Source organism: Papaver somniferum, chromosome 7 (assembly GCF_003573695.1).
Source record: "Papaver somniferum cultivar HN1 chromosome 7, ASM357369v1, whole genome shotgun sequence".
Taxonomy (NCBI): Eukaryota; Viridiplantae; Streptophyta; class Magnoliopsida; order Ranunculales; family Papaveraceae; genus Papaver; species Papaver somniferum.
Window position 1 is genome coordinate 42,048,634 of NC_039364.1, and position 25,536 is coordinate 42,074,169.

Sequence of the window (25,536 nt, forward strand, 5' to 3'; positions counted from 1 at the left end):
CCGGATTGGTTAATGATATCAACTTTGTAGGTCTCTTGAGGAGTCCTTAAAAACACAAAAATCCACGCTTTAGCAGCATAATTTTTTTTTTTTACTTTCTTAAATCTGCAGTTAGAATTATGCCAGCTTAAACTCGTCTTTGAGATAGACTAGAGTTATTGTTTTGATACTTGTCTTCTGTAAAACTCATATAGTTGGGTTAGCATCAATATTTACATCAAAAGTTGTACTCTTTTCCCTTCGTACAAATTTTGTCTCATGTGGTTTTCCTAAAAAGGTTTTAACGAGGCAACATCTCCCTGACGTTGAATTTTTTTTCTTCTCATAATGTTGATATGTGTGCTCTTTTTCCTTCGCCTAAATTTTTCATATCGGGTTTTACTGGCAAGTTTTTAGTGAGGAAATTTACTTCAAAATGGTGGTCATCCTAGGGAGAGTTGTATCAATTTTGTTTGTTTGGTGGATTCCCACCATTAAGTATGTCATTTTTTTAGACAAAATTGGCATAACAATCCCTTGGAAATTTGGACGCTATTCACTTAAGGTATGACCACAAATAAAATTTGTTCACTTATGAAAATGTATCTACGTCTTGGCCTGTTGTTAAAGAAACTACATCAACTACGACTCCAAATCATCTCCGAAAATCTAGCAATAAGATACAAGTCCACAATGTGTTTAAAGAAGCATGAAGACTCGAGAACACTATTATTGGAAAAAATACCGCTTGTCTACATAAAAGAAGATTTCATCAACTAGCAGATTCTTCACGAAAGCATTGTTATCGCCGACGTTTAAGAAATTCGTCCACCGAAATTGGGAACTCTCGACTCAAACATTTGCAAGCCAAGAATTTACTGAAGTACTCATGAGGGGGAGCACAATCACATAAGGTGCATTCTATTGGACTTATCGTGTCGTGCGCTTTTTCCTTCATCAAGGTTTTTCCCACTGGGTTTTCCTTGTCAAGATTTTAATGAGGCAACGTTTGTGTGTCCAAAGTTTTGTCAATTGTATTCTTTTCCCTTAGATCAGGTTTTGTCCTTTTGGAATTTTCTGACAAGGTTTTAATGAGGCAATTAGCTTAGACACAATGTCATAAGGAGGAGTGTTATAACGTGTAATTATGTTACAAACATCTAGGGTGAATCTCGTTTATTACTGGGATGCCCTTGTGTCTATCCCTATAAATAGAGGCTTTAATGTTTGTCTATGATACACATCTAATGAGAATTTTGTCTACCTTTTCTCCCCATTTTTTGTCTCCTTCTCTTTTCACAATAGTGATATATATTCAAGGGTATATCTGCAATCTGACAATCCCGGTTTTTTAGGGGAGGGTATATTTGTTGGGCCTCAATTATAGCCCGTAAAAAAATGGTAAAATTGTTGGACATCATTTACAATCGGACATTTCTTGGATTCTTCCTAGGATTTTCTGCCATATAATATTTCCTTGATATCAGACTACCACACATCATTTTCGTACCACCATCATCCTCTCAACGTCATGAACCTAAAGACTTTTCTTAAATCATTTGCTTAACCGGCAAGATTATTGATTCGTTTCCACGGACTTCTTCAGCTTTGAGGCTTTGATTAAGTCAAAGGAATCACGGTGAGATTACTTTTATCTGTAGCTCTACGAACTTCCCAAGCAAATAAGAATGGGCAAGTATAGCAGTAGAATCCATTTTCAACCATTGAACGGTGATGATCATTTTCGACAAAGGATAGTGATCTGACTGGAAATGAAAAATAAATCAGCAGTGGCGTCATCCATATGTTGGTAGATCCCACAAGGTAGTGTTTTTTGTAGGAAACTTCAAAAGATGTCAAAGTTGTCAACACCGAATTCTTAATTCGAAATACTAACTGCATGAGTAGCAGGAAATTCTGAAGTAGCATCACTTGTCAGACTATGAGAAAACCTGAAGATTGTTAACCTAATCGAGTAAACTCAGGAAGAAAAATTAAAACAACACTAAGAAGAAAACCTAACAAAGTACAAACAGCAAGCAACTGAACCATTATCCAAGATTGATCAAGGGCGCATTCAAATATCCATTAGAACCATCTAGCTAACCAAAACAGACTCAGTCTTCTGCTCCTCTTTTATGTAGCACAGAGTAAATTGCACATCTCCCAGTCTTTTGCTAGTTCTTGATCTTTTCTGAATCTGAGACAGCACACATCAGTAGATCAAAGGCGTTATTTTTTAAATTCATCCACCTTCTAAGACCACCCAAGCACTCAAAGAACAAAAAATCTAGAGATTAGTTACAGAACTACAGTATATTCATTGATTATTTCATCTAATCTAAAATTACAAATGGAGAGTCTGGTTGGACCTTTGGTGGAAGTTTTCACGTCACTGGCGATTACTCCAAGCATGCGTCAAATTGGCTACTGCATTCATCACAAGAAGAACATGGAAAAGTTTAAGACAAAAATGGAAGATCTGAACAACATGAAAACAGATATACAAACTAGTCATTGCAGCTGAGAAGAATCTAGAATCAATCAGAAAAGTCATAAAAGCTTGGCTGAGAAGGGTGGACAAGGAAATTATCCAGGATGAGCCAACAATAGGATTAATGAAATTACTTAATGGTGAGGATGCGGAAATTTTCAATCACAATCAGTGTTGGTGTTCTAGTCACAGTCGCCGTAAAATTGGTAGAGCAGCCGAAAAGAAGATAGAAACAATTGATGAGTTCCTAAATGAAGCAAAAAGCTTCTGCCATGATGTTTCACATCATTCTCCTCCAGATGTTAAGCCATTTACGCCAAAAGGTACTGAAGATATTGCCGATCTCGCATCAAGAGAATCTACCATGAACCAAGTCATGACAGCACTGAAGGACGAAGAAACCTACTCAGTCGGGATATACGGAATGGGCGGAGTAGGCAAGACGACGCTAGTGAATCACATACGCAAAGAAGTGAAGAAACAGAAACTTTTTAATGTCGTTATAATGACAACCGTTACACACAACCCTGACTTGAAAAGGATTCAAGATGAAATTGCACAGAAGCTGGGTTTGCTACAACTTCGACAATTGGATGATACATCCACCAGAGCCGCACTTCTATCAGAGCGACTGAAGCAAGAGAAAAGGATTCTCGTGATTTTTGATGATGTCTGGACTAACGATCTAGATATATTGGCTGATGTGGGTATCCCTTACGGGAAAAACCGCCACAAAGTATGCAAAGTTGTAATCACCACAAGAAGCCTTGAAGTATGTAATTCTCTATTGAATCCAAAATATATCGAAGTCGGAGTCTTAACAGAAGAAGACTCATGGCTTCTGTTCAAGAAAAGCGCTGGTAACATGGACAATTCTTCCGCTCTACAAACAGTGGCTGAAGAGATTGTTAAAGAATGTGGTGGCTTGCCTTTAGCACTTGTTACACTTGGTAGGGCATTGAGAAACAAAGACAAGCTTGTGTGGGATGATACCGTTCTTCAACTAAGAAGCTCGAACTTCACTTATATTAATGGAATGAATTCCAAAGTTTTTTCCTCGATAAGGCTGAGTTATGATCACCTGGGAAACGAAATAATCAAAAGATGCTTCCTATTTTGTAGCTTATTTCATGAAGACTGCCAAATAAACATTGATAAATTGATGATATATGTTATGAGCGATCAGACTATAATGGAAGATCTTGAGACTATCAAGCAGGTGAGGGGTAGACTGCAAACAGTGTTGGACAAACTTATAGCTTCATGTTTGTTGCTATTAGACGCAAAGAAACATGATGGTACTATATATACTGTGAAAATGCATGACATTGTTCGAGATGTGGCCATAAAAATTGCATCAGAAGAGGACAACGGATTTTTCGTACTGGCAGATGTGGGTTTGAAAGATTGGCCAGAAAGGAGACTATTGTCTGCTGCTAAATGCTTGCGACTGTCACTTATGGAGAATAAAATCAGTGCCCTACCAGACAACCCTGAACTCCCTCATCTCTTAAGCTTGTCGCTGGAAAAGAATCGCTCATTGCAGAAAATCCCAGATAATTTTTTCCAAAGCATGATAGCTCTCGTCGCTCTTGACTTGAGCCATACCGGTATTTCCTCGTTGCCTTCATCACTTTCTTTCCTTGTGAACCTCCTGTCACTTCATTTAGATTGTTGCAACTTTTACAATAATCGCACAAGTTTATCCGTAATCGGAAAACTGAAGAAACTTGAAATACTAAGTTTTGTAAATTGCTATATATTAAGATTGCCTGAAGAAATAGGGGGCTTATCAAATCTGAAGTCATTAAATCTATCAGACAATCATGAGCTTACCATTCCACCAAATGTGATATCAAGATTATCTCACTTGGAGGAACTGTACATGAAAGGAAGCTCGTGTCAGTGGGAAGTTGGGCAAACACGAAATGGAAGTAATGCCAGTCTAGATGAGATCGCATCCTTGACTTGCTTGAACACTCTCCACCTGGATGCACGTAACAACAAAATGGTAAGCTTGTCCATATCCATGGGATGTAGCTGGCCTAGCAACAGGGACTATGTACCATATTATTGCAATATTTCATTGCACTTCGATTGTTATCTTTCCACATCAAAACTGTTTTACAACTCAATCAAAGTACTGCTGGCAAGATTAGATAATCTAATGCTGGTAAATTGTACTGGCCTAAGTAGCATGGGGCAACTTGTTACACATGTTGGCTTTTCTCATATGGCGTCTCTTTTTGTGGGAGAATGTCATCAAATGGAATACCTAGTGACTATGGAGAAGATCCCCGTAATTACATTCACTGCACTAGAAAAACTATATTTGCATTCATTGAGTAATTTGAAATCGATTCTTCGTGGCTCAATGCCATCAGGATTCTTCAACAAATTAAACCTACTGCAACTGCAGAAATGCAAATAGTTGGATAGCATCTTTCACTCTGATGTATTTGTGAAGCTAAAGAATCTAAGAGTACTCCGAGTGGAAGAATGTCGCAAGTTGAAAGAGGTATTCTACTTGGAAGTTGTTGATACAAGAAGCGTTGACGAGGATGCACTTGTTGTCACCTATCCTAGGTTAGAAGAAATGTATTTGATAGAACTTCCAGAGCTCATGAGTATATGGAAGGGGGTCTGTCCAGCTGAAAGCCTCCAAATGTTAGAAGTATTGGAAGTGGAGGCATGTTATGAGCTGAAACATCTCTTCTCTCCAGCAATGTTACTTTCACTTCAAAAGTTAGAGAAGCTCAAGATTTCTAGATGCAGTGGCATGGTGACAATTGTAGAATCATTAAAGCATGATGAACAAGACTTGGTGTTACTGGATATAGACCAAGATTCAAGTCAGATCCCTCCTCACTACCTCCGTAATACTTGTCAGCCACCTAATGAAATAGTCTTCCCTAACCTCAGGGAACTCATTGTGGATAGGTGCCACAGCATGGAGCACCTCTTACCTATCAGACTTCTACTGGTTCATGGAGGTCTACCGAAACTAAATTTTTTTTGTGTGAGCTATTGCAACCAAATGGAGGTTAAATTTTACGAAGATGGCTATAAGAAGACAGGTGGCATATCAAATGCAGATGTGCCACTATCTCACTTAACGCAGCTTCATCTAGTTCGGCTACCAAAGCTTTCAATTTTTCAGCAGCCAGAGGAGCAGTCAAGGATTTTGGTTTGGCCAACTTTAGAAGTTCTGAAAGTTGACAGGTGTAAGAATCTTAAAAGACTCCCATTGAGTAATCACAACAATATCCCACCTAAACTGAAAGTGATTCTTGGAGATGGTCAAGGATGGTTTGATGAAGAGCTCCAATGGGACGAAGATAACGATAAAAGTTTGAAGGCTCACCTACAACCCCTATTCAGGGTAAATATCAATCACTCCCTGTAAGAAATTCATGCAGACACTATTTTTTAGAGTTTTAGTTTTTTATTTGGTTGGTAGATCATCATATTTACATTCTACCACATATTATTTTTTTCTTTTTGCAGGTATATTAATTGATACACGCAGAAGATAAAGGTTCATTTGATAACAAAGCACCACAAATAACAGTACCAGATGAGCTGGTCCCAACTCTTAAATGATAGTGTGTACTCCTATGTTTTGTTTATTTATAAAAATTATATGCAACTTCTGTAATATTAGCAACTACCAGGTACATAAGGTGTACCCGACGAAGTCACAAAGCATTTGTTTCTTTGATTTGATGCTTCTCCTGTTGTACTATGTATATTTGTCACTTACAGTTAAAATGATTCCCTTTTCATGTAAAGCTAAAACCAATAATAAACAATGTTTACTACCGTTCTGCTGTTTGTCTATTTGTTCCCAAAGACGTGTTACATCCTTAACAAATCTTCGTTCATATGATGGGTAATACATGCTTTGTTTTTCGTAATGGAAGGCCTTCTGTATCACTTTAATAAGTGCCAAACTCATTAAGGTTAATGAGACAGAATAATAATACATAAACCATTGTCTTCGAAACAACGCCTAAACAACCATTCGGGACAAATGTTTACTTTGAAACAGTGGTTAGACCACAAACTATGGTTCATTAGATCTGGTTTTCTTTTTTCTAATTCTGTATACAATCTGTATGCAATAAAATAGAACAATATAATCAAGAAAAGGATGATACTACTCACAGGTGTGCTTAAACTTGAAGAACGGCAATCAGCGATGGAGGTATACATGAATCTACCACGTCCTTGGGTATCTCCATATGCTTACAGAAAAACATCATCCATAATACTGATTTCAAGGCCTGAAAAAATAGGTGCCAACATTTTTAATCATGGACATGAAGTGCATGTGACTGGGCCATTCTGACGAAAGTAATAAAACCCAGGAAACCAAGAGGTACTTTAATGATTCATATAATTTGCCCTGAAATTGGGTTCATGTGATTCTAAATATACGAACCTCTGATGTTGGATCAGGAGCTCCTTTCTGATGTTCATGATTTGCCCCACATGTTTCCGTGGTTATCCGCACATATTGACCCATGTACTGCACATAATATGCAACCATTACTTTCTATTCTCCAAGTTAATATTTTTTTATTAGCTGAACCTATACCTGTGATAAAATATCGAGGAAGGTGACTTGTCTAGTGGAAGAAGATACATACCTGAACATACTCCATCAGATAGGAGGGATGAAACTGCCTGAGGAAAGTTCCGAGACCGATGACCTAAAAGCGAAGCAAGTACTCCAATACATCAACAAGCAATAGAATCCACAAAAAAACTCTTAATCACAAGTATCATTAACTTTGCCTGAGCAAAACAACTAATAAGAAGGCAATTTAAGAATAAATATGAGAACCTGACATTGAGCACAGGACCTTGATGAACTAGTTCCTACTTACTGAGGGCAAACATAACAATCTGAAAATGGCTTGTGTAAATTGGATCAGGGTAATTTAGTCAAGTGAGCATTTTTATCTAAGCCAAGGACCACGTTTCCAATGTTAACAACAAACCAAATTGCAGAATCCATCACACACTCGATATAAAAATAATTCAAGTATTGCACGGTGACTTGAATGTGTTAGCAACACTCTTCCATGTACACTTTAGTCGATAAAGTTTATAGGTTGAACAACCAGAAAGGAGAATCATCAATATAATATTTGGACTTACTACAGGAGAAAAATCGAGTGAGACCGTCTTCAGATGACTTGTTAGAGTACCCAAGTGAGTATTCAGCACGTACCGCGGCAACTGCAAACAGAGAAAATAAGTGGAATAGATGGTGAGAAGTTGAAAGATAATGCATATAGAAAATATTATCTAGGACCAGTAACCAGGTCATTATATTTTAAAAAATCTGACGTCACACATGTTGAAAATTTCAGCTTCAAAAGTATATTTCAAGCAAATATCTTAACTTGACTTCCATTACGTATTTATAAAGAATAACCATTGCTTCCAAGAGGTGGTCCACCAGCACACGTTCACAATACTATCATAAATGCCAGACTGGTTTACCCAGATTCTCATACTAGTAAGGTCCAAATTGTGAATGACTATGTTGTATGTGTCTACCAATTCAGATAACTGAATTCATGCGAGAAGGGAAGATAATGAGGTTACCTGTGAGATTGTTACCATGGACGCACATCTACCCAGAAAATGAGGGGGGTCTTCGATAAGGTACGTTGTCCGAAGAGGGACACAAAAGCCACACAGGGCACCCTGCTTGCTCAACTCGTGAAGAAAATGTTCTGTTGTGGCACAGTTCTCCTTGGCATTGCCCTGTTTTACTTGCAAATAAAGTCAATGAACTGGAAATGCTCATATACGTAGAGAAGTCCACTCATGACTCAACCTTTTTCACCAACTTGCCATCAACATCTTGTCCCTTTGAGAGGAAACTAAAGTAAATATACCATCAAGAGCTGGACACACAGCCCGTGCTTTAACCTTACAAGAGAAAATTGGATTATCAGCAAAAATGAATATTGCAGAATAGGGAACTTGAGGTCTTCTTCTTCATGCTCGAGTAAGCTAAATCACAAACTCTGGTACTTCCTGCAATAATTACTGCCTACAAACTAAGCTAACACATAGTCCACTGAATATTAGCATAGGTTTCTACTTAATTACCTTACATGCAGAGTTAAGCTTTAAGTTGATCAGACATCGTAGTATTTGCAGTTGGCCAATACAAGATTCAACCCATGGCTCCCATAACATGCCCGGCAACTTAGCCTGAACAACAGAAAGACTTCCTATATCAGTTATAAAAATTTCCATTAAAGCATTGTCACAAAAATCAGAGGATTGTCACTAATAGTAGGGACGAGTACCGGATGTATCAAATTAAGAGAAAAAAAATACAATGAATAGCTTTATGTAGGAATCTAAAATCAGCAACTTCATACCATAAACTGATAAGAAGACCATCTGAATAGAGGTAGGGATGATGGAGGACCTAAAGCAGTATTCAACATTTCTATCTGTTCCAAGCATCTTGCATCCATCTGCATGCAATCATACACTAACTTGAGAACTCAGAAGACAAGAGTTCATTACAGTATCATAATTGTGCTGATCTTCTTGTTTATGTTTAGTTGGTAATGTGCAGAATAATATGTTTCAATCTTTTCAAAATATCGAAACAATTATCTTCCACATTCTCATCACTATTACTAGCGGTTCCAGATAAATTGACTCTCGCTTTATTCACATATAAGATTTGAGGACATTTCAAGTTAATTATTATAATTCTCACCAGAATTTTCAAACCCTTGAATGCAAGCTTCAAGTTCTCCGTGATAATTTTAACTAATAGAGAATCCAAGCTGGCCATTCCAACAGGTCCTACACTGAAGAAACACAATCTTTTCTCAAAGAGAAACATTTTTTTCTTGACTTGTTAAGATAAATGAGTGCTAATTTATCTTCTGAACAGAAGTATATTTAAGCCTAAGTGTCAACACTGACCACAAACTAGAGAAGACCAAGAAGGGAAATCTCCTAGACCATAAAAAGAAGTCCTAACAAGATTGCACTTTGTCAGAAGGGTTGACCTTTTCGTCTTTGGTGTTGATATAATACAAGTGAAACAACAAATCAATTTAGTTCAAATGGAACCCATGTCAGCTCAGCATATCATGATCACTAGTCGTGATGGCTACCAAACTATGGTGATCAAAGATTCCCAGATTTTGGCTATATATATTAAACATCAAAGTTGAAAGCTAGAGAAAAATTGCAGTTATACCATGATTCCAATAGCTCAAAGAAACGCATGCCCAGTAATTCACATCCTTCTGCATCAAACCTGAAGTCAAAGATCCATAATAAAGTTAATCAACAAGCCAAAATTTCTTCAAAGATCCACAATAAAGTGAATCAACTGGCCAAAATTTCTTCAAATATCCACAACAAAGTGAATCAACTGGCCAAAATTTCTTTAGTATGGTAACAAGGTAGAATTCTTTTCAGGCATTCAGCAACCCTATAGGTACAAATTTAACAAGCCTACTGGGAAATCCAACAACTCTCTGGAAAGTTAGCTGGATCCGAATCTAACAGAGGTATTACAGCACACTGGCATTTTTTAATTTATTATTGACAGGAGCATACTCAGATTTTCTAACAAATAAGCTGTTAGGGGAACTCGCCAAAAATAAAATAAAGAATTATTGAAGGTAGGCTGTCTCCAAAAATAGAGATGTAAACTCACCAACCACTCATAGGCTCTATATACATCGATAGAGAAGGCTTTGTCAGCTTCAGGATTTGGGTCAGTAGATCACCTGCAAACATTAAGAAAGTTCCAAGTAGACAAGACAAAGCTAGTTAGACTTTCCACATGAACAACAAAAATATGCCCACTTATAATGTTGCGGGGTCAGATCATTTGAATTCAGTCCAACATTTAACCTTTAAGCGGCTGCATTAGCTTACACCCATCAAATGGAATTTTTACCTAAAAATGTCTGTGCATTTGAGAACTCGTTCATTTCTACAGGCACAATGACAGCTGAGTTTTTATCTCGTCGACTTACAAAATCATCATATTCCTTGAGAGATAAAAAGCGAAAATAAACTTCAATAAGTAGTCATTATTCTATTAGAAACGTCAAATCAAGCAATAAACTACAAATTTATGATAAGTCTCAACTCACTTTCTGTGCAGAGTGCTTCAAAAAGCAGGAAAACTCTTCCTCCCAAAGACGAGTTCCTTGTATATCCATTAGATCCTAAAGATAATAGAACATAATACTTAGCACTTGAGACTCACGAAGCGTGATACCCATAAAAGGGAAGTGGTGTGTACTAACGGAATGTACGGATAGAAAACTTCAAAGTTTAAACATTATATCAAGAATTAAGGAACATTAGAAACACAGTTTAAGAAAAATTATGACCTGAAGGCACTCCATGACATGCAATTGAGACAGAAAATATGTTGTTAATTTCTGCAAGTTCTTTTCCAATTCTTCCAGTCCACCTGTAGAAAGTCATGGCAACACTTAAAGCTTAAGTAAGGATAAGGATGCCAATATCTCTCCACTTCAACAGAAATCAGATAAATTATAAGAATAACAATTTATAACCAGTTTTTTAAATACTTGGCCTTCAAGTTAAGAAAATCAACTGGAATATGGGAAAGAATCATGATACGACAATCTTGTACAGGTACCAAATATAAGCATGGGTCCAAGTAAGTACTCTATCTAAGCTGAAGAAGAAATGCAATACCATTACGATACACAAGGAAGGACTTTGACGCCTCCTTAAATCTTTTGGAAAGCTCCTTCCGGAGTTTGTCCTCTATCCAGTTTTTCACACTCTGGATTGCAAAATAATAACAGGAAGACAGATGTGAGAGGATCAAAATGAATTGCAGAGAAAAGTAACAAGGAAGAAACTAGGATATAGATCAAGAAACATGGTCAGAGGACAAAAGCAGAAGGAAGACGCCTCAGTGGAATATACCAGGTCCATGAGCCCAAAGGGAGCTTCAGAGATTCCTTTTATTCCCTGCATCGGCACTAGCAGAGTTCAGAGAAAGAAGAATCAATGGAATATGTGGGTTTGTGTCGTTATATGTCGATAGAATTTTCCAGATAAATCATCTGTCAACCCAGACCTGAGAGATTATGGATATTTGAGCAAGTGCCTTTGTTAAATGATACTGTGAACCTGGCTACAGCACCAGAAATATATATAAGCTTTCTGAGGGTAATTAATAGGATATAAAAAATCATAAAGATAGACTTGCCACAAAATCAACAAAATGGACTATCCATTAGATTCAATATTCTCTATTGCCATTAACCAGCGTATTCTTGGTACAAGCATCACAATCTCATTGGAACTACAATTCTATATTTGTAACCAATTTGACAGTAGTAATCTGTTGGGATAAAAGCACATCTCACATTTTTTACAAGTTTTTAGTTCTTACTTCTTACCTTCTGAAAATTCTGAACATTATCTGTTTCTATTCGTCTTTCTAGGCAGTTCGGACGTAGCGTAGAAACTACATCATCACTAAGTATTGTAAACAGCATTACCTACAAGGAGAAAAACAGTAAGACAACAAGATGCTCATGCCACAGGAGAAGCTGAATAGAACAACATAATCAAAGTAAAAAATACTAAGTATTCCTAGTTGAATTCAGTAACATTATCCTTTAATTCTTTCCTAATACTTGAAGAAAAAAAATCCTTTGTTTTCGTAACCTGTGTGAAAGTTTTCCACAAAAGCATTACTGAAATTATACTAAATGAAACAACAAGAAAATAACACTGATTGGGAGAAAGAAAAAAAACATTGTACTTGTTAGTGCTTGAGGTTAAAGATTAGTAGATTACTCACTGGTATGATCTCTAATATAGCACTTATATGCGCCACATACTCAGAGGAGTAATACGCAGAGACAAATGGAAGGTCAGGACTGCATATAAGCATGAAAAGATTGAACAGTCAGGACGATAGGACGTGCACCATGCAAATTAGGTAACAAATACAAGAAACTAGAAAATTAGAGAAAGCTTTTTATCACAATACTAGCACAAATGAAAAGTTAAGGAAACTGCGTCAATAGTAAGTATGTTTAGGTTATCAGACACATAAAAAACGGTTACATGCTTTGTTCTACGCAATTCACCATTCTCGTGTAGTCTAAAGTTCACAACAGGCTTCAAGAGAGCCGACTATGATATAACTACAGATGAATTTTAATCTTACAGAACTTAGTTTCATTTAAAACTCTTAGCACACCCCACTATCCACTTTGCGTAATCCAAAACTTTTATCTTTAGAAGAGCAAAAGGAAACAATACAATAAATAACTACAAAATAATAACAAGTAGAACCAGCAAATTCAACCTTTGGTTTTGTGAAAGCCGGATAATGGGTGCATCCACCATTGTTCGAAATTTGAGAAATAAACAATGCAAATTGAGAACCACGGATGAATCTTGTTTGATTTTCTTCTGCAATCTACGAGTAAATTTGTCCAGAAACCCCCACAAGTAGACAGCATCTGTAATCTGCATGCATATGTCGAGTATAACTTGTAAGATGTAATTAACAGCCGAAAATTAAAAGAAATGTGACTGCATAAATAGAAGATGTTCTAAATGCATCTTTTGTTTTTCTTTCAGTAAACTTGATCACCATCATCCATATAATAATTAACTTTTTACAACGTTCATTTGACAGATAATCATATTTCACCATTCAATTCTGCCTAGAGCAACATCCTCCTATGCTTACATACTTGGGCAACTGATAGGATTGAACATAGCAAGTTCTGGTGACAAGTTTCCACACAGTTCTGAAGTCGTATATGAGAAATAATTTTTTAAAAGCTTTACAATACCACAGATAAGGTCGTGACTGTTTCATCCTGTAAATTGAGAGCTTGGAGCATATTCTGCAAGTACTTCTGTACGATAGATATCCGCTCCTTGATTTGCAAACATTCTTTAAGCTGAAGAATTTGAAAAAAAAGAAAACTCAATGGTTAGAATAGGCAAGTACACACATCCAAAAAGAAAAAAGGAAAACAGGGTATGTTCTTAGCGGAGTTTAATTTACAAAATTACAAGGATCTGCTATTAGAAACCTCCACTATAAAAAAAATACCTTGTCAAGTTGTTCGATTTCTCTTACAGAGGAAATCATGTGATACAATTTCTTGCCAGAATTAACAATGTCCTTATAGTCCAATGAATAAACCTGCCCAGATCAGAAAACTTAGAGTCAGAGTTCACAAAAGTCGTAATACCCTAAGTTAGATAGATACTACAACACGTGCGGCACTGGATGACATCTGCTAATCTGGATGAAGCAAATAAGCAATTAACATAATCACATACCAAAGTAAAATTTTCTCTTTTCTCGTTTCTCTTTTGAACCCACACTTTTTATTTTCATTTTTTGTAATACAAAGTTCCCATCATCAGAATATCAATCTAGTACGAAATTTAGACAGTCGTCAGGAAAAAAGGAAAACTAATATATGTGCAACCTGGAGACGAGAAAATGACCAGAAAAAAGAGAAAACGAAAACAACAATTCACGTAAACAGAACTGTATATCTCTCCTGGTGAATATTTAGTAGGTACATGCCAGACCACTTACTTGTTTTGAGATATTCTTAAACACATCCATCAACTTTCCATCTTTTATCTTTGGCGACAAAGTCTGCAAGATAGTGGATAAGAAGTTCAGATAGTGAACAGACAAAATCCCACAAAGATATGGTTGTCGCTTCATGTATTTGCAACTCAACCTCTATCAGCATATGTGCTGCCAAGAAAATCGTCGAGATTAATTACTTTAAAAAAGAAAAATAGCCTAGAAATGGTCAAAATTAAAAAAGAAACTCAAGAATGCTCACAGGCAAAATATGATTTACAGGAGGGAAGAAAATGAGACTGGCGAATAAACTAACGAACGTAAGCTCATACGTACTTGAGTTCCAAAGAGATACTCAGATAACTGTCGGATAGAATGGGAAGTGCGTCCTTTGTTCTCTTCCCACAGAGTTCTTCTGCTCTCAATAAGCTCAGTATACAGTTGTTTTAACTCAAATTCAACCTGAAACATGCGTTTCTGTGATATGAATACATTGGACAAACAAAAATACAAGGTGCTATGCTTACAGGTGACAACAATTACTTGGGACGTCTTCAGTAGAAATGATAAAAGAGCGTCTTCCTCGATCTGATGAGCAGTTCCAGCAGACACTGCTATCTCCTTTGTTTTCTTGTCAGCCGACTACAAGTAGTAGAAAATAGGAAATACTTACTGATAACCATATACAACACAATAAGGAGAAGTGGGTAAACTAAAGAGGTAACAAAAGCAAATGAAATGAGTGGATCAAAAAGAAGATGCCAATTATTTTGTTTCAGGAAGCTTACAGATCTATGGAGCAAAAGCCACCTCAGGGAAACGTTGCAGTTTCTAAGCAAAGAGAAAAGCAACTGGGAGTCACTTAACAAGGCATCTGAGCTTTTCATACCACTTAACTGAACTGAACATAGCTCGGACATGAGGTCTTTAACCTGAAATACTAACGTATATCCACAATCCATCACCATCATGAATAAGATTTTTCTAAATGAAGAATAAAACATAGTAAGCTTGGTGAAGTTATTTGGGAACAGAATGTGATTTTGAACTTGTTTTTTATCTAGCGCAGAAACTTTTAAATGCACATTTCATCAGATTTTGGGAAGTTTGGTATAAGTTGGCATTTAATAATTATGCTTAGTTACTTCCTCAAAACTCTATAGGGTTGTTCCTGTAACTCAGTTATTTTACAAAAATGTCTAACCATGTTTCATATTGTTGTTTAGTGGTTATTTGGCAATTTTGGAATTGTTTAAGCCTAAAATGAATGGTGATACATAGTTATGTAAGGCAGACTAAATAGCAACAAACGAGAACTATCCTCCAGTAATAAAACAAACCTTCACATAGTGAAGCTGGCTCTGATCCCCAATATACGATGGCAGAAGAAACGATGAAAGGGATGATTTTGCTCCTTTGTACACATCCCAAGACAATGACAAATCCACAGTAAAATGCATATATATTGGAACTACTAGTGAATCTTTAAAGAATCGATCAACAATTTCTCGCATTGCAACCCCATCATGAAGCATCTCTACCGAATAAAACAACATAACATACATATATCCAGCCTGAGATGCCAATGCCACAGAGCGGTGTTCACTATCAGGGTAGTACCTTACACGGTTGTACAAATCACAGTACTTTAAGCAACTAATAACACGACCCACAACTTGTTTCGGGAAAGCAAATCTGATAAAGAGCTCTTCAGGCTTCTGAACTGACACCATCACAGAAGATTCAATTGGACGAAATGCAGTCACCGTATGAGCACGACAAAGTAAGCAAATGCCTTCTAAATTACCAACACTGAAAGAACGTTTATGGCGCAGATAAGCAACAAGCAACTTCTCTCTTAAATATCCACTCATATGATGTTCCATAAGTAATAACAAACATCCAAACAACGCTAATGATTCTGTAATCAACTGTCGTCCTAACTCATCCTCCAATGTATTCAAAGAGTTGTTGATGGTAAACTACAATTCCACTCACCAATTGAAAGAATCTTTGCATATACTCGGAACAGGATTCTCGAAGCTCGTCTTCGAGTTCTTCCAATTTTTTATTTCCATCAATTTTTGCTTCAAATTCACTAGGTGAATCAAAGTACCTGATTATCAGAAAAACAGTAAGTAAAATTTCAAGAAAGAAAAACGAAATAAATAGGCGAAACCCTAGAAACTTAGTGATTAACCTGAGATCAAACAGTATTGGATCATATCGAGCATCGAGGAAATGAGGAGGAATGCGAGTAGATAAGAGTAAGAGTTGTGAAATGAGGGTTTCGACTCTACAAGTGAAGTTTAGAAGCTCTGGAAACGAAGTAGTTTCTTCTTCGCCGCATCTCTTCATATTCGATGATGTCGATGCTGAACTAACTTCTTCGTTATCATCCATTTTCGTTCCAGCACTGATTAATTCATCATCACAATCTTTAAACCTGAAATGCTGAAAAGAAAGAATGATTTTTGAGGGACCATGGTTTTTTTTTTTGTGAGGGGACCATGATTTTATTAGGCCACCTTCTCTATAGTGATAAGGGTGTCCTAAAACGTTGAAATGACTAACCTAATTTAATTTAAAACCAACCTGATAACCACCTATATATAACCACCACCTCCGCCCATTACCGCCGATTACCACCACCACCTCTGATTATCACCACCACCAACCACCGCCCACCACCGCCGATTATCACCACCACCACCTCCGATTATCACCACCACCAACCACCGGTTACCACCACCACCGCCACCGCCTATTTAAGAAATGTAACAACATCAATGCAATCACAATTAAGTTCGGTTACATAATAATTATATAGAGTATAAAAGACGTCAGCCGCAACCTGATTCTGTCATGGGACCACTCCGGAGGTATTTTCCAACAAACCCTTCACTTTAATTTTATTTTGATTGCTTCAATCGAATAGAAATCATCAAAATAGGGTTTTAATAGGAGTTACAGAGCCATGTTCGGTTAGGCCGATTTTCCAAAAACCCTAGTTTACTAACCGAATTTCTTGAAAATGAAGAACACGAAGAACAGTTCGGTTATATTGGATTTAAAACTAAGTCAACGAACTCTCTGTTCGGTTGTTTCGCAAAAAATTTTAAAACTACAAAGTAACCGAACTCCACCCTTAGAACCGAAAAAAACAAATCCAATCTAACCGAACTGTGCTATTGTGGCCACTATGTTGAGTTCCAAAATAACCGAACTTAGCCAATAGAGTTCGGTTTGTTCGCAAAAACTTTTAAAACTACAAAGTAACCGAACTTAGCCAATAGACGCTGGAACTTCACATTTTTTTTGTTTGTTAAGTTCGGTAACTTCACAATTTTATCGCAGAAACCGAACTCAGAGTTCGGTTGGTTAGCTGTTAGGTTCAAGTTTGCGAAAGAACCGAACTTTGTAAACTTATATACTCTTATATTACGTAAACTTCGGTTAGATCAAAAGTGCATGCAGTGTGCGAACCAACCGAACTTTGTACACCAAAGTTCGGTTAGTTGAGAACCAACCGAACATAACGTTGTAACTCCTAGAAATTCTATTATTTGAGAGTTCGGTAACCTGCGTGTTTGGAACAAGTAACCGAACTACAGTTTCAGATGAGTTCGGTTACTTGTTCTTCATATAAAGTAACCGAACTGTTGAAAATCCAGTTCAAATACGGATCATTTTGAAGATTAACAAATATTCTAGGAGAGGATGGAAATGAAGAATCAGATGAGTTTTCATCATTTGAATACTCAACCTTAGTGAATTGGAAAAAAAAAATATTTTCCATGTTTTTCTCCTTCATCTTCTCTAACTCTACTCTCTCAATAATTCTACTCAACTAATAATAAACACATCTTTTAATTTAATCTCACTAATTGTTTTTAACTAAATAATTCACTAATCATAACCTAAAATTAATTAAGAGGATAGATTAGGTATTAAATAAATAACTAGATATGGGGTGACCTAAAATTACTTCTAATGCCTTTACCCAAAATAAAACCATGGTCCCCCCAAAAAAACCATGGTCCCCAAAAAATCGTTCAAAAGAAAGGAAAAACTATCGTTATTGGGCCGGTCCCTATGAACATAGCAACCTGGTTAGTTTGCCAGTTTTGCACCCATGGTTATATCCGGAACCGCAGATTTCACCCGTATTCGTCCGTAAAATTACAGGTGAAATCCAATCCGCAAGATCTATGGGCCGGACACGGGTGGGATTCACAAATCCGCACTTTTAGCGGTTTGGTTACGGTTGGACTTCGAAATCCGCGGATTCACCCGGACCGTACCTAAAATCCCAATACGTATCTTTGACATTCACTCCTGCTTTCTTAAACAACTCATCCAAAGCTCCAAACATAACCATTTCAGCTTCTTTTCTCGCTTCTGTGAGACACGGATTAGGAGGTACCCGTAACACAGCTTCCGGCAAGTACGTCATCTGCCCTAACCCCGATCTTTCAATAAATTTCCTTTGAAAATCCAAGTTATGTTCCTTAAAAGTACCTAGCAAAGATGATAATTCAATGAATCTTTCTCTGCTACATTTTAAATTTTGCTTTGGTTTATAACATGCAAAATCCACTAAGTAGACTTTTCTTGGTCTGGTCATGAAGTAAATTGCACCAAGGAATGAAGGAGGGGGAGTTGAATATAATGTTGGAAATTTTGGGTTAAACAAGAGGATGAAAACAAAAACAGAAAATGGCGTACCCCTGACTTCAAGGCTCTTTCGATTCTTTTAGACAATAATTCGACCTTTCCCAATAAATTTGGCGAGTACAAACGGTCTCTCGAATTATGCCTTCAGGATTCAATGAAGCCCTAACACCGTAATCGAATTCAAGGATTGTACTTCCTTGACCCGACCAAGAATCACACTGTATAAGGTTCTGATGATGCTTTTTAGAGAAGAAGAAAACAGATTGTTTTTGATGTGTTGGAATGGGAGAACATCTTCGCTAGTTATAGTGATATTCATGCATGTTGGTAGTGTCGTTTCATCACCAACAGACGCTTCCAAAATCCATTAATGGTGGCTTATGGGAAGAGACGCGTCTGTTCAATTTTGAATGGAAACTTCTAGGTTTTACAAAGTAAAACCAGGTCGATCACCGTATAACTCTGCGTAGCGGCAAATGTTGAAAATATCCAACATATAAAACAAGAGGGTAGAAGTTTAACTCGAAACTGATCCATAGTGAAGTCAAATCCTTGAACCTGAAAGCTAAGAGCTGATTGGAATATATAAAGAGTAATGGAACGAAGAGAAGATATAAAAAATAAGAGATGAAGAAATTTTAACCAAGTTTTACATAACGCTCAGATTCATTTCAATCTCTTAATTAGGTTTTTTTTTACTTTTTTTTTACTAAATCCGCGGTTAATCCGCATCTGGCCCGTATCACCCGTTGATCCGCGGGTGATTGGACCGGACACGGTTGGATTTTCCAAATCCGCAGCTTTTACGGTTTGGACGTGGGTGACCCCTAATCCGCATTCGCCCGTCCGTTGCACACCCCTACCCATGGTAGAGATGGCAACCCAACAAACTGACTTGGCTTAGCCATGCGAGGTGTAGTCGCTGTCGAGTGGTGGAGTCTCGACGCTTGGTGGACACTAGACCAAACGGTCAAGTTTATGTTACCTTTGAAGACTACATCGACCAGTATCTCTGATCTAACATCCATAAATCCATCACCCTATAAGTACCCAATTCTAATATCGTTTCAATTTTTTTCATTTTTTTACTCTACAAATTCAATATGGCAGTCCGCGGTCGCAAATTTAGCTTAGCTAAAGATGAATGCATTTGCAGGAATTATGTTTTTGTTACACAAGATCAAATCAATGGTGCACAACAACAACTTACTGTATGGAAAAACATATTTTAGAAATTTCAAGAAGAAACGTTGAACATCAATTCAAGAAGAAACATTGAACCTTAATAATCGAGATGCACATTCTTTTTGTTGTCACTTCCAAGTAATCAACAAGGATCTGAACTTGTTTGTTGTTGCGCTTATTCAAGGCATCGAAACTGTAGTTACCTAAAATCGGTGAGAGGCTAGATATTGGATTCTAGGGTTTTGAAAGTGAGTTTCGGGAGGTTGAGCACAAAAAGTCTTTGCCTAAACCACGCACAGTGACCGTTCAAAGGCTGCTTCAGTCACAGGGAAGAAGGATTACGGCTGGTCTTAGGGAGGGAAGCAGATGAAGAGAGAGATCAGAGAACAAGTTATTGCTCTGAGAGGTTATGAGAAAGATGATCGTAGCTTGGAAAATAGATGACCTATTTATAGCTGGATTCTCTAATCTCAAGTCGGTGAAGATAAGGATTGCTTTACGTGCTATGCGGAACAATTCCCCCGTTTCTTCAGGAATAAGGATAAACTAGGTTGAGTTTATCTCATTATTCTACCGCTTTTATTCTCTTCTGCAGTGATAAATAAGCCGGATATTTCTCACACGTGTCATAGACCACCAGACAAAAATCCTAATTGATATCCCCCCATTTGTGTGAAGTTAAATCAGCCTTCGTGATGTCGTATTTGAGAGAGAAATATTCTCTTTAGCCGAGTTGGCCAAGATAGAGAGATATCTCTCTGATTTGTGAGAATGACTAGGATGAGTCACGTGAAAAGGAATGAAATTCCTTAGGAATCGTGTGCAGAGTGTGAGAGGAGCTGAGGCGGATCTCCCTCTCTCCGTGGCCGGTCACACATGTCATGTGAAAACCATATTATTGTTTATAGGTCTCTTTGTTAAGCGTGCGGTGCTCAAGAGATCCTATCCACGTTTTTGGATAGCCATGTATAATTCAGGCTCAATTTTTCTAGTTGTGAGCGTATTTGAGAGGCTGAGAAATAGGCTTTGAGTACTAGGTAAGGCGTGCGCCTCTCAAAAAAAATCTCTCTGTGATTTTTGCTGAGAGATCTTGAATCTCTCAGAGATTTTTGTGGACAGCTCAAAAATCTCTCTGTGAATTTTGCAGAGAGATTTGAATCTCTCTGAGATTTTTGCAGACAACTCAAAAATCTCTCTGTGATTTTTGCAGAGAGATTTTTGCGTACAACTCAAAAATATCTATGTGAATTTTGCAGAGAGATTTGAATCTCTCTGAGATTTTTGCAGACAACTCAAAATTCTCTCTGTGATTTTTGCAGAGAGATTTTGAATTTCTCAGAGATTTTTGCAAACAGCTCAAAAATCTCTTTGTGATTTTTGCAGACGACTCAAAAATCTCTCCGAAGATTTTCTTAACGAATCTTTATCTCTTTGCGGCCAACTGAGACTCGGCCTAGAGAGAGAAAAGGCTTTGTACGCCCGAATTAATGTTTCTGCGATACTTTGGCTTACTCGTCTTTGACCAGCGTATATTGCAGAGATGTGCTAGGAATCAACTGTGTGTCCATATGATGAGCCAAAAAGACCAGTGTATCTCGAAAGGATGTTCTAGGAGTTTGTCAAAAAGGCTCAGAGGTAGAATAACCAACGTATCTCGCGGGGATGTCCTAGGAGTTATACGGAAACCTCAGTAAGTCGAGTCAGAGCCTAGAGCAGACATGACCAGTGTATCTCGTGATGATGTACTAGGAATCAGTCTTTAATCTCAAATAGGGCGAGTTGTGCTTACGGGAGATATGCAAATCTCCGCTCTGGGTCGTAAGTTCATCGAGAACGTATTTACGCATCTACGGAGCCTACATGACCAGCAGTATCTCGTTGAGGATGTATACTAGGAATCATGGCATCACAATCAGCTACGTCTCGCGAAAACATGCTGGAATTGTGGATGTTCTGGTTCATAAGTATGTCGGGGACGTTTTACGCTCTACACAACCTACGTGACCAGCGACATCTCGTTGAGGATGTGCGCTAGGAGTCACGGCATCACGACCATCAGTATCTCGTGGGGACGTATACTAAAAATCGTGGCTAAGGATGCCTTGAGGACCAAGGGCTTAATATCTCCCGTGAGAGTTGAATTCTGTTTATAGGGTTGAAATGACACTTTAGCCCTTTATCCAAATTTCACCATCTACATTAAGTCCCCTGCTCAGAGTAGAACCTTGATTGTTCTATGATGAGTATATAGATGGTAACAAGTCATTCGTACGCAATTACAATTCATTCATCCTTTTGGTCTTGCAGAGTCCCTGAATTGATGTTTAGCCTTCGATCGTTACGACTTTGATCTTAAAATTGATTCCGGACCTTGGAATTCCCTGGGACTTTGCTTTGAACGTCAATGAAGTAATACCGAAGTCTTGATGGGACAAAATTTCCGTCTTGGAAGGATAAAATTCGTTAATTAGGGTTTACTCGACCAAAACCCTAATTTTCCCTCTTTGTGCATCCTTGAGTTTCTGAACATGTATAGGCGAGTATGTGGTGAAGAGAGAGTTTCTAAACGGTTTCCTGGATGACCTTGACGTTGGTGAAGAGCGTGAGCAAAGACATGCATCTACCTTTTTAAGTTTCGGAATACCTATCTCGGGCAAATTTTGGATTCAGACTTGTACTTCATCTAAACCCTAATTTCTCTTTCGTCGAGTGTAACTCCTTCAGACACTCTGGAGATACTCGAAGAGTCTTGGTAAGCATGCATATTTCTTGTGGAGTCAGCACCTTGCATGTTGAGAACTTTTTCAATTCCTTGTACCAAATAGACACCCCTTTTCTGATAGAAAATGCCTTTTTGAAACCAAGGGTATTTTCGTCAAAAGAAAACAATATGAGACTGATTTTCCTTTGGCATGAAAGAGATATGGAGCCTCCCTAAGAATAGACACGTCTTTAAATAGGAATTGGCACGCCTCTGATCCTGGTTTTGGAATTCATGAACCTGAATTCCCTGTTTTGAGCTAGATTCCCTTCGTTTTCTCTATAATTCTGTTTTTCTGGAACCCCATTCTTCTTTGAATACTTAGAGAACCCAATATTCACGTTCATGAGGCATTTGGAAGGAGTAGATGAGAGCTAGGTCAATCTCTAGCCGTATCTAGGCTTTCTTCTTTGAAAATACTCAAAATTGCAATATAAGGGTATTTTGGTCAAAATCCCTTATGAGCTCGTTTTTGTTGAAGAGATGTGAGCTAGAAGGGATTGAGATAGGCTTATAGAACCGTCCAAGGTAATGGGAGAGGCTCGGTCCCCTCTCTTTTTAGAATAAACCTCTTTTCACAAAATTCTTGAAATTAGGCCTCTTCGATAAAACCCTAATTCTCTTCGGCTTTCGATCCCTCTGAAAATAATTCCAAGAGAATATATCACGTCCCACTGGCCTAGGAGAGAATCCTCACTCGTGAAAAGGGTCTTAGACACGACTTGGAAGAGTTTTGGAAGTAAAAAAGACCTTGGTTTTCTTATTTGAGCCAAATTCCTTTGATTTCCTCTTTTAGCTCTAACTTCTTTTCCTTTTGCTTCAAGGCTTCCTTTTTTTTTTCTTAATAAAAAAAAGAAATATTATGGTGCACAACAACACATGGAAACCGATCCACCATCTTTCACGAATTCTATCTCCATTAGAATTCCATATCTTTGGCTATGGCATGCATATATATACACGTGTAATTGGATTTCGTGAATCAGTTTTGTTTTCTTCTTTCATAGAATAGCAAACTTCATTCACATTATCTCTCCTTTTGACTAAAACCTCCATATGTCTTCAAACACCCTCACCGTTATGGCCTCCAGTGATGTTAACAGTAGCAGCGACTCTGCTCATTCTTATCAGAGTTCAATGAAGCCCGTGAACTCCGTTCCTTCAGCTGTAAAACGCAAATTTTCTAGCAGGTATACATCCCTACTCTTAATTCATTATTTCTCGTTTTATTGCTTCACGTTCTGACAGAAATGTATTTCTGGAAAACTACATAATGCTCAAGCAAGTGATCCTAAACACACGCTGGAGTCCCCGAGCGGGAAAAAACAGAACTCTCTCTTGCCAAGCTATTTTGGGAGAATGCTACGATAAACTCCATGTTGGTCTTGCGATTTTGTTCACGAGCACTTGCTTCATTAGAGCTCAAGTTTAGTTCTTCAGTGGTAAAACCTGATTTAAAATACTCAAAATAGTTGTCCGCTCATATTCGGCTTTGAAACCCCATCCCCATCTATGGAAAGGAATAGAAAATCTAACCGACGCAAAAGAGATAACTTGATTCTGATTCAATTAGGTTAACCAATTAGGCGTGCACTCTTGATTTCAGTTTTTCAACTCCTTGCTCCTCATTGTGTAGTATTCCGAGCTGAAGTGAGTCCCTGTATTATTTGGACTGCTGACATGACCCAATGTTTAAACATCATCCCCTGAGTATGATGGCCTCAGTAAATCTCCTTAAATTAATCGGAAACATGCCTTTCAATTGATTTTCCGTTTATACTTTTTTATCATGAACTCTAATACTCTTCATAACACCAGGTTTCCAATGCAAAGGAGAGAATTAAAACTTGTAGTGGAATAGGAATTACCGTGAATTCGAATCATATCATAGAGCGCAACCCTCACCTTATGAAATACACTGAATCTAACGTGGAAGCTCCGATTTCTCCTTCACTTACAACCGTACCCACCAAGTCGTCCAGTGATAGTTTGACAGGTGGTCTTCACTTCGTGCCAAGCATGGAAGATGCTTACCCTGGTTATGAAATTATAGGTGGCTTCAGCTTTTCCAGCCGTCATGCCTTGCTATATTCAGAAATATGGGAAAATTTTGGTCATGTTGCTACTACCGAGGTTTTGAAACATGGACCCCTTTTTGTTACATCTGCGGACGAACTTCTGTCCACTATGGAGGAAATGCGTTCAAAATCATTCAACGAGATTACCAAAGAATCGATATCCAGGTGGGAAAAGATGATCTCCTCTTGCGAAGGCGTTCGCTTCAACATGGGATGGTTGCGTTCGGAGCTTGAGTCCATTCAAAAAGAGTATGCGGCTCTTCAAGAGTTCCCTGATATTTCATATAATGTCTTGGTATTGGAAGAACAAAAACTGGTTGAGGAAGGATTAGCTCTTGGACGTATGAAAGAGAATTTTGACAATAAAGTCTCAACTTATTTACAAAAGGTTGGAACATGGTCACGCAGGGAGAAGAAAGTGCAGGGAGATTTCCTCTAAAGAGTTTTTTTTCTTTTTTCGAATGATCTGAATTCCCTAATAGTTTTTAATTCGAAATAACACTACTTAAAACTTCTATGAGGTATTGCAATATTACACTTTATTAAGAAAGGAGGTGTTTAATTTCTAAACGAAATATGCCTTGAGCCACTTTCCATTGATTGTCATACCTTCCTGCTTGTCGTTCATGTCTACTATCTCGTAGTACCCACTAGTTGTAGCCTTCGAGATGATAAATGGCCCTTCCCAGTTAGGGGAAAACTTCGGAGCTGATTGATTTTGTCGGATATG

General features: G+C 37.7%; 1 protein-coding gene and 1 pseudogene across 1 annotated transcript; one reads left to right on the top strand and one right to left on the bottom strand.

Moving 5' to 3' along the window:
• Positions 1-1,742: 1,742 nt before the first annotated feature.
• LOC113297094 (WASH complex subunit 5-like) lies at positions 1,743-16,567 on the bottom strand. The gene is given in 30 exon segments (XM_026545495.1): positions 1,743-2,179; positions 2,352-2,409; positions 6,641-6,759; positions 6,918-7,004; positions 7,126-7,188; positions 7,640-7,720; positions 8,093-8,422; positions 8,606-8,710; positions 8,884-8,982; positions 9,234-9,327; positions 9,726-9,785; positions 10,191-10,263; positions 10,437-10,530; positions 10,636-10,710; positions 10,879-10,961; positions 11,213-11,303; positions 11,450-11,494; positions 11,604-11,660; positions 11,929-12,030; positions 12,336-12,414; positions 12,849-13,012; positions 13,345-13,455; positions 13,611-13,703; positions 14,109-14,171; positions 14,442-14,567; positions 14,649-14,747; positions 14,894-15,037; positions 15,446-16,061; positions 16,063-16,221; positions 16,306-16,567. Coding segments are annotated over 24 exon segments (2,925 nt in total). The 5' UTR covers positions 16,509-16,567; the 3' UTR covers positions 1,743-2,179; positions 2,352-2,409; positions 6,641-6,759; positions 6,918-7,004; positions 7,126-7,188; positions 7,640-7,720; positions 8,093-8,332.
• LOC113297095 lies at positions 2,176-6,286 on the top strand (annotated as a pseudogene).
• Positions 16,568-25,536: the final 8,969 nt, after the last annotated feature.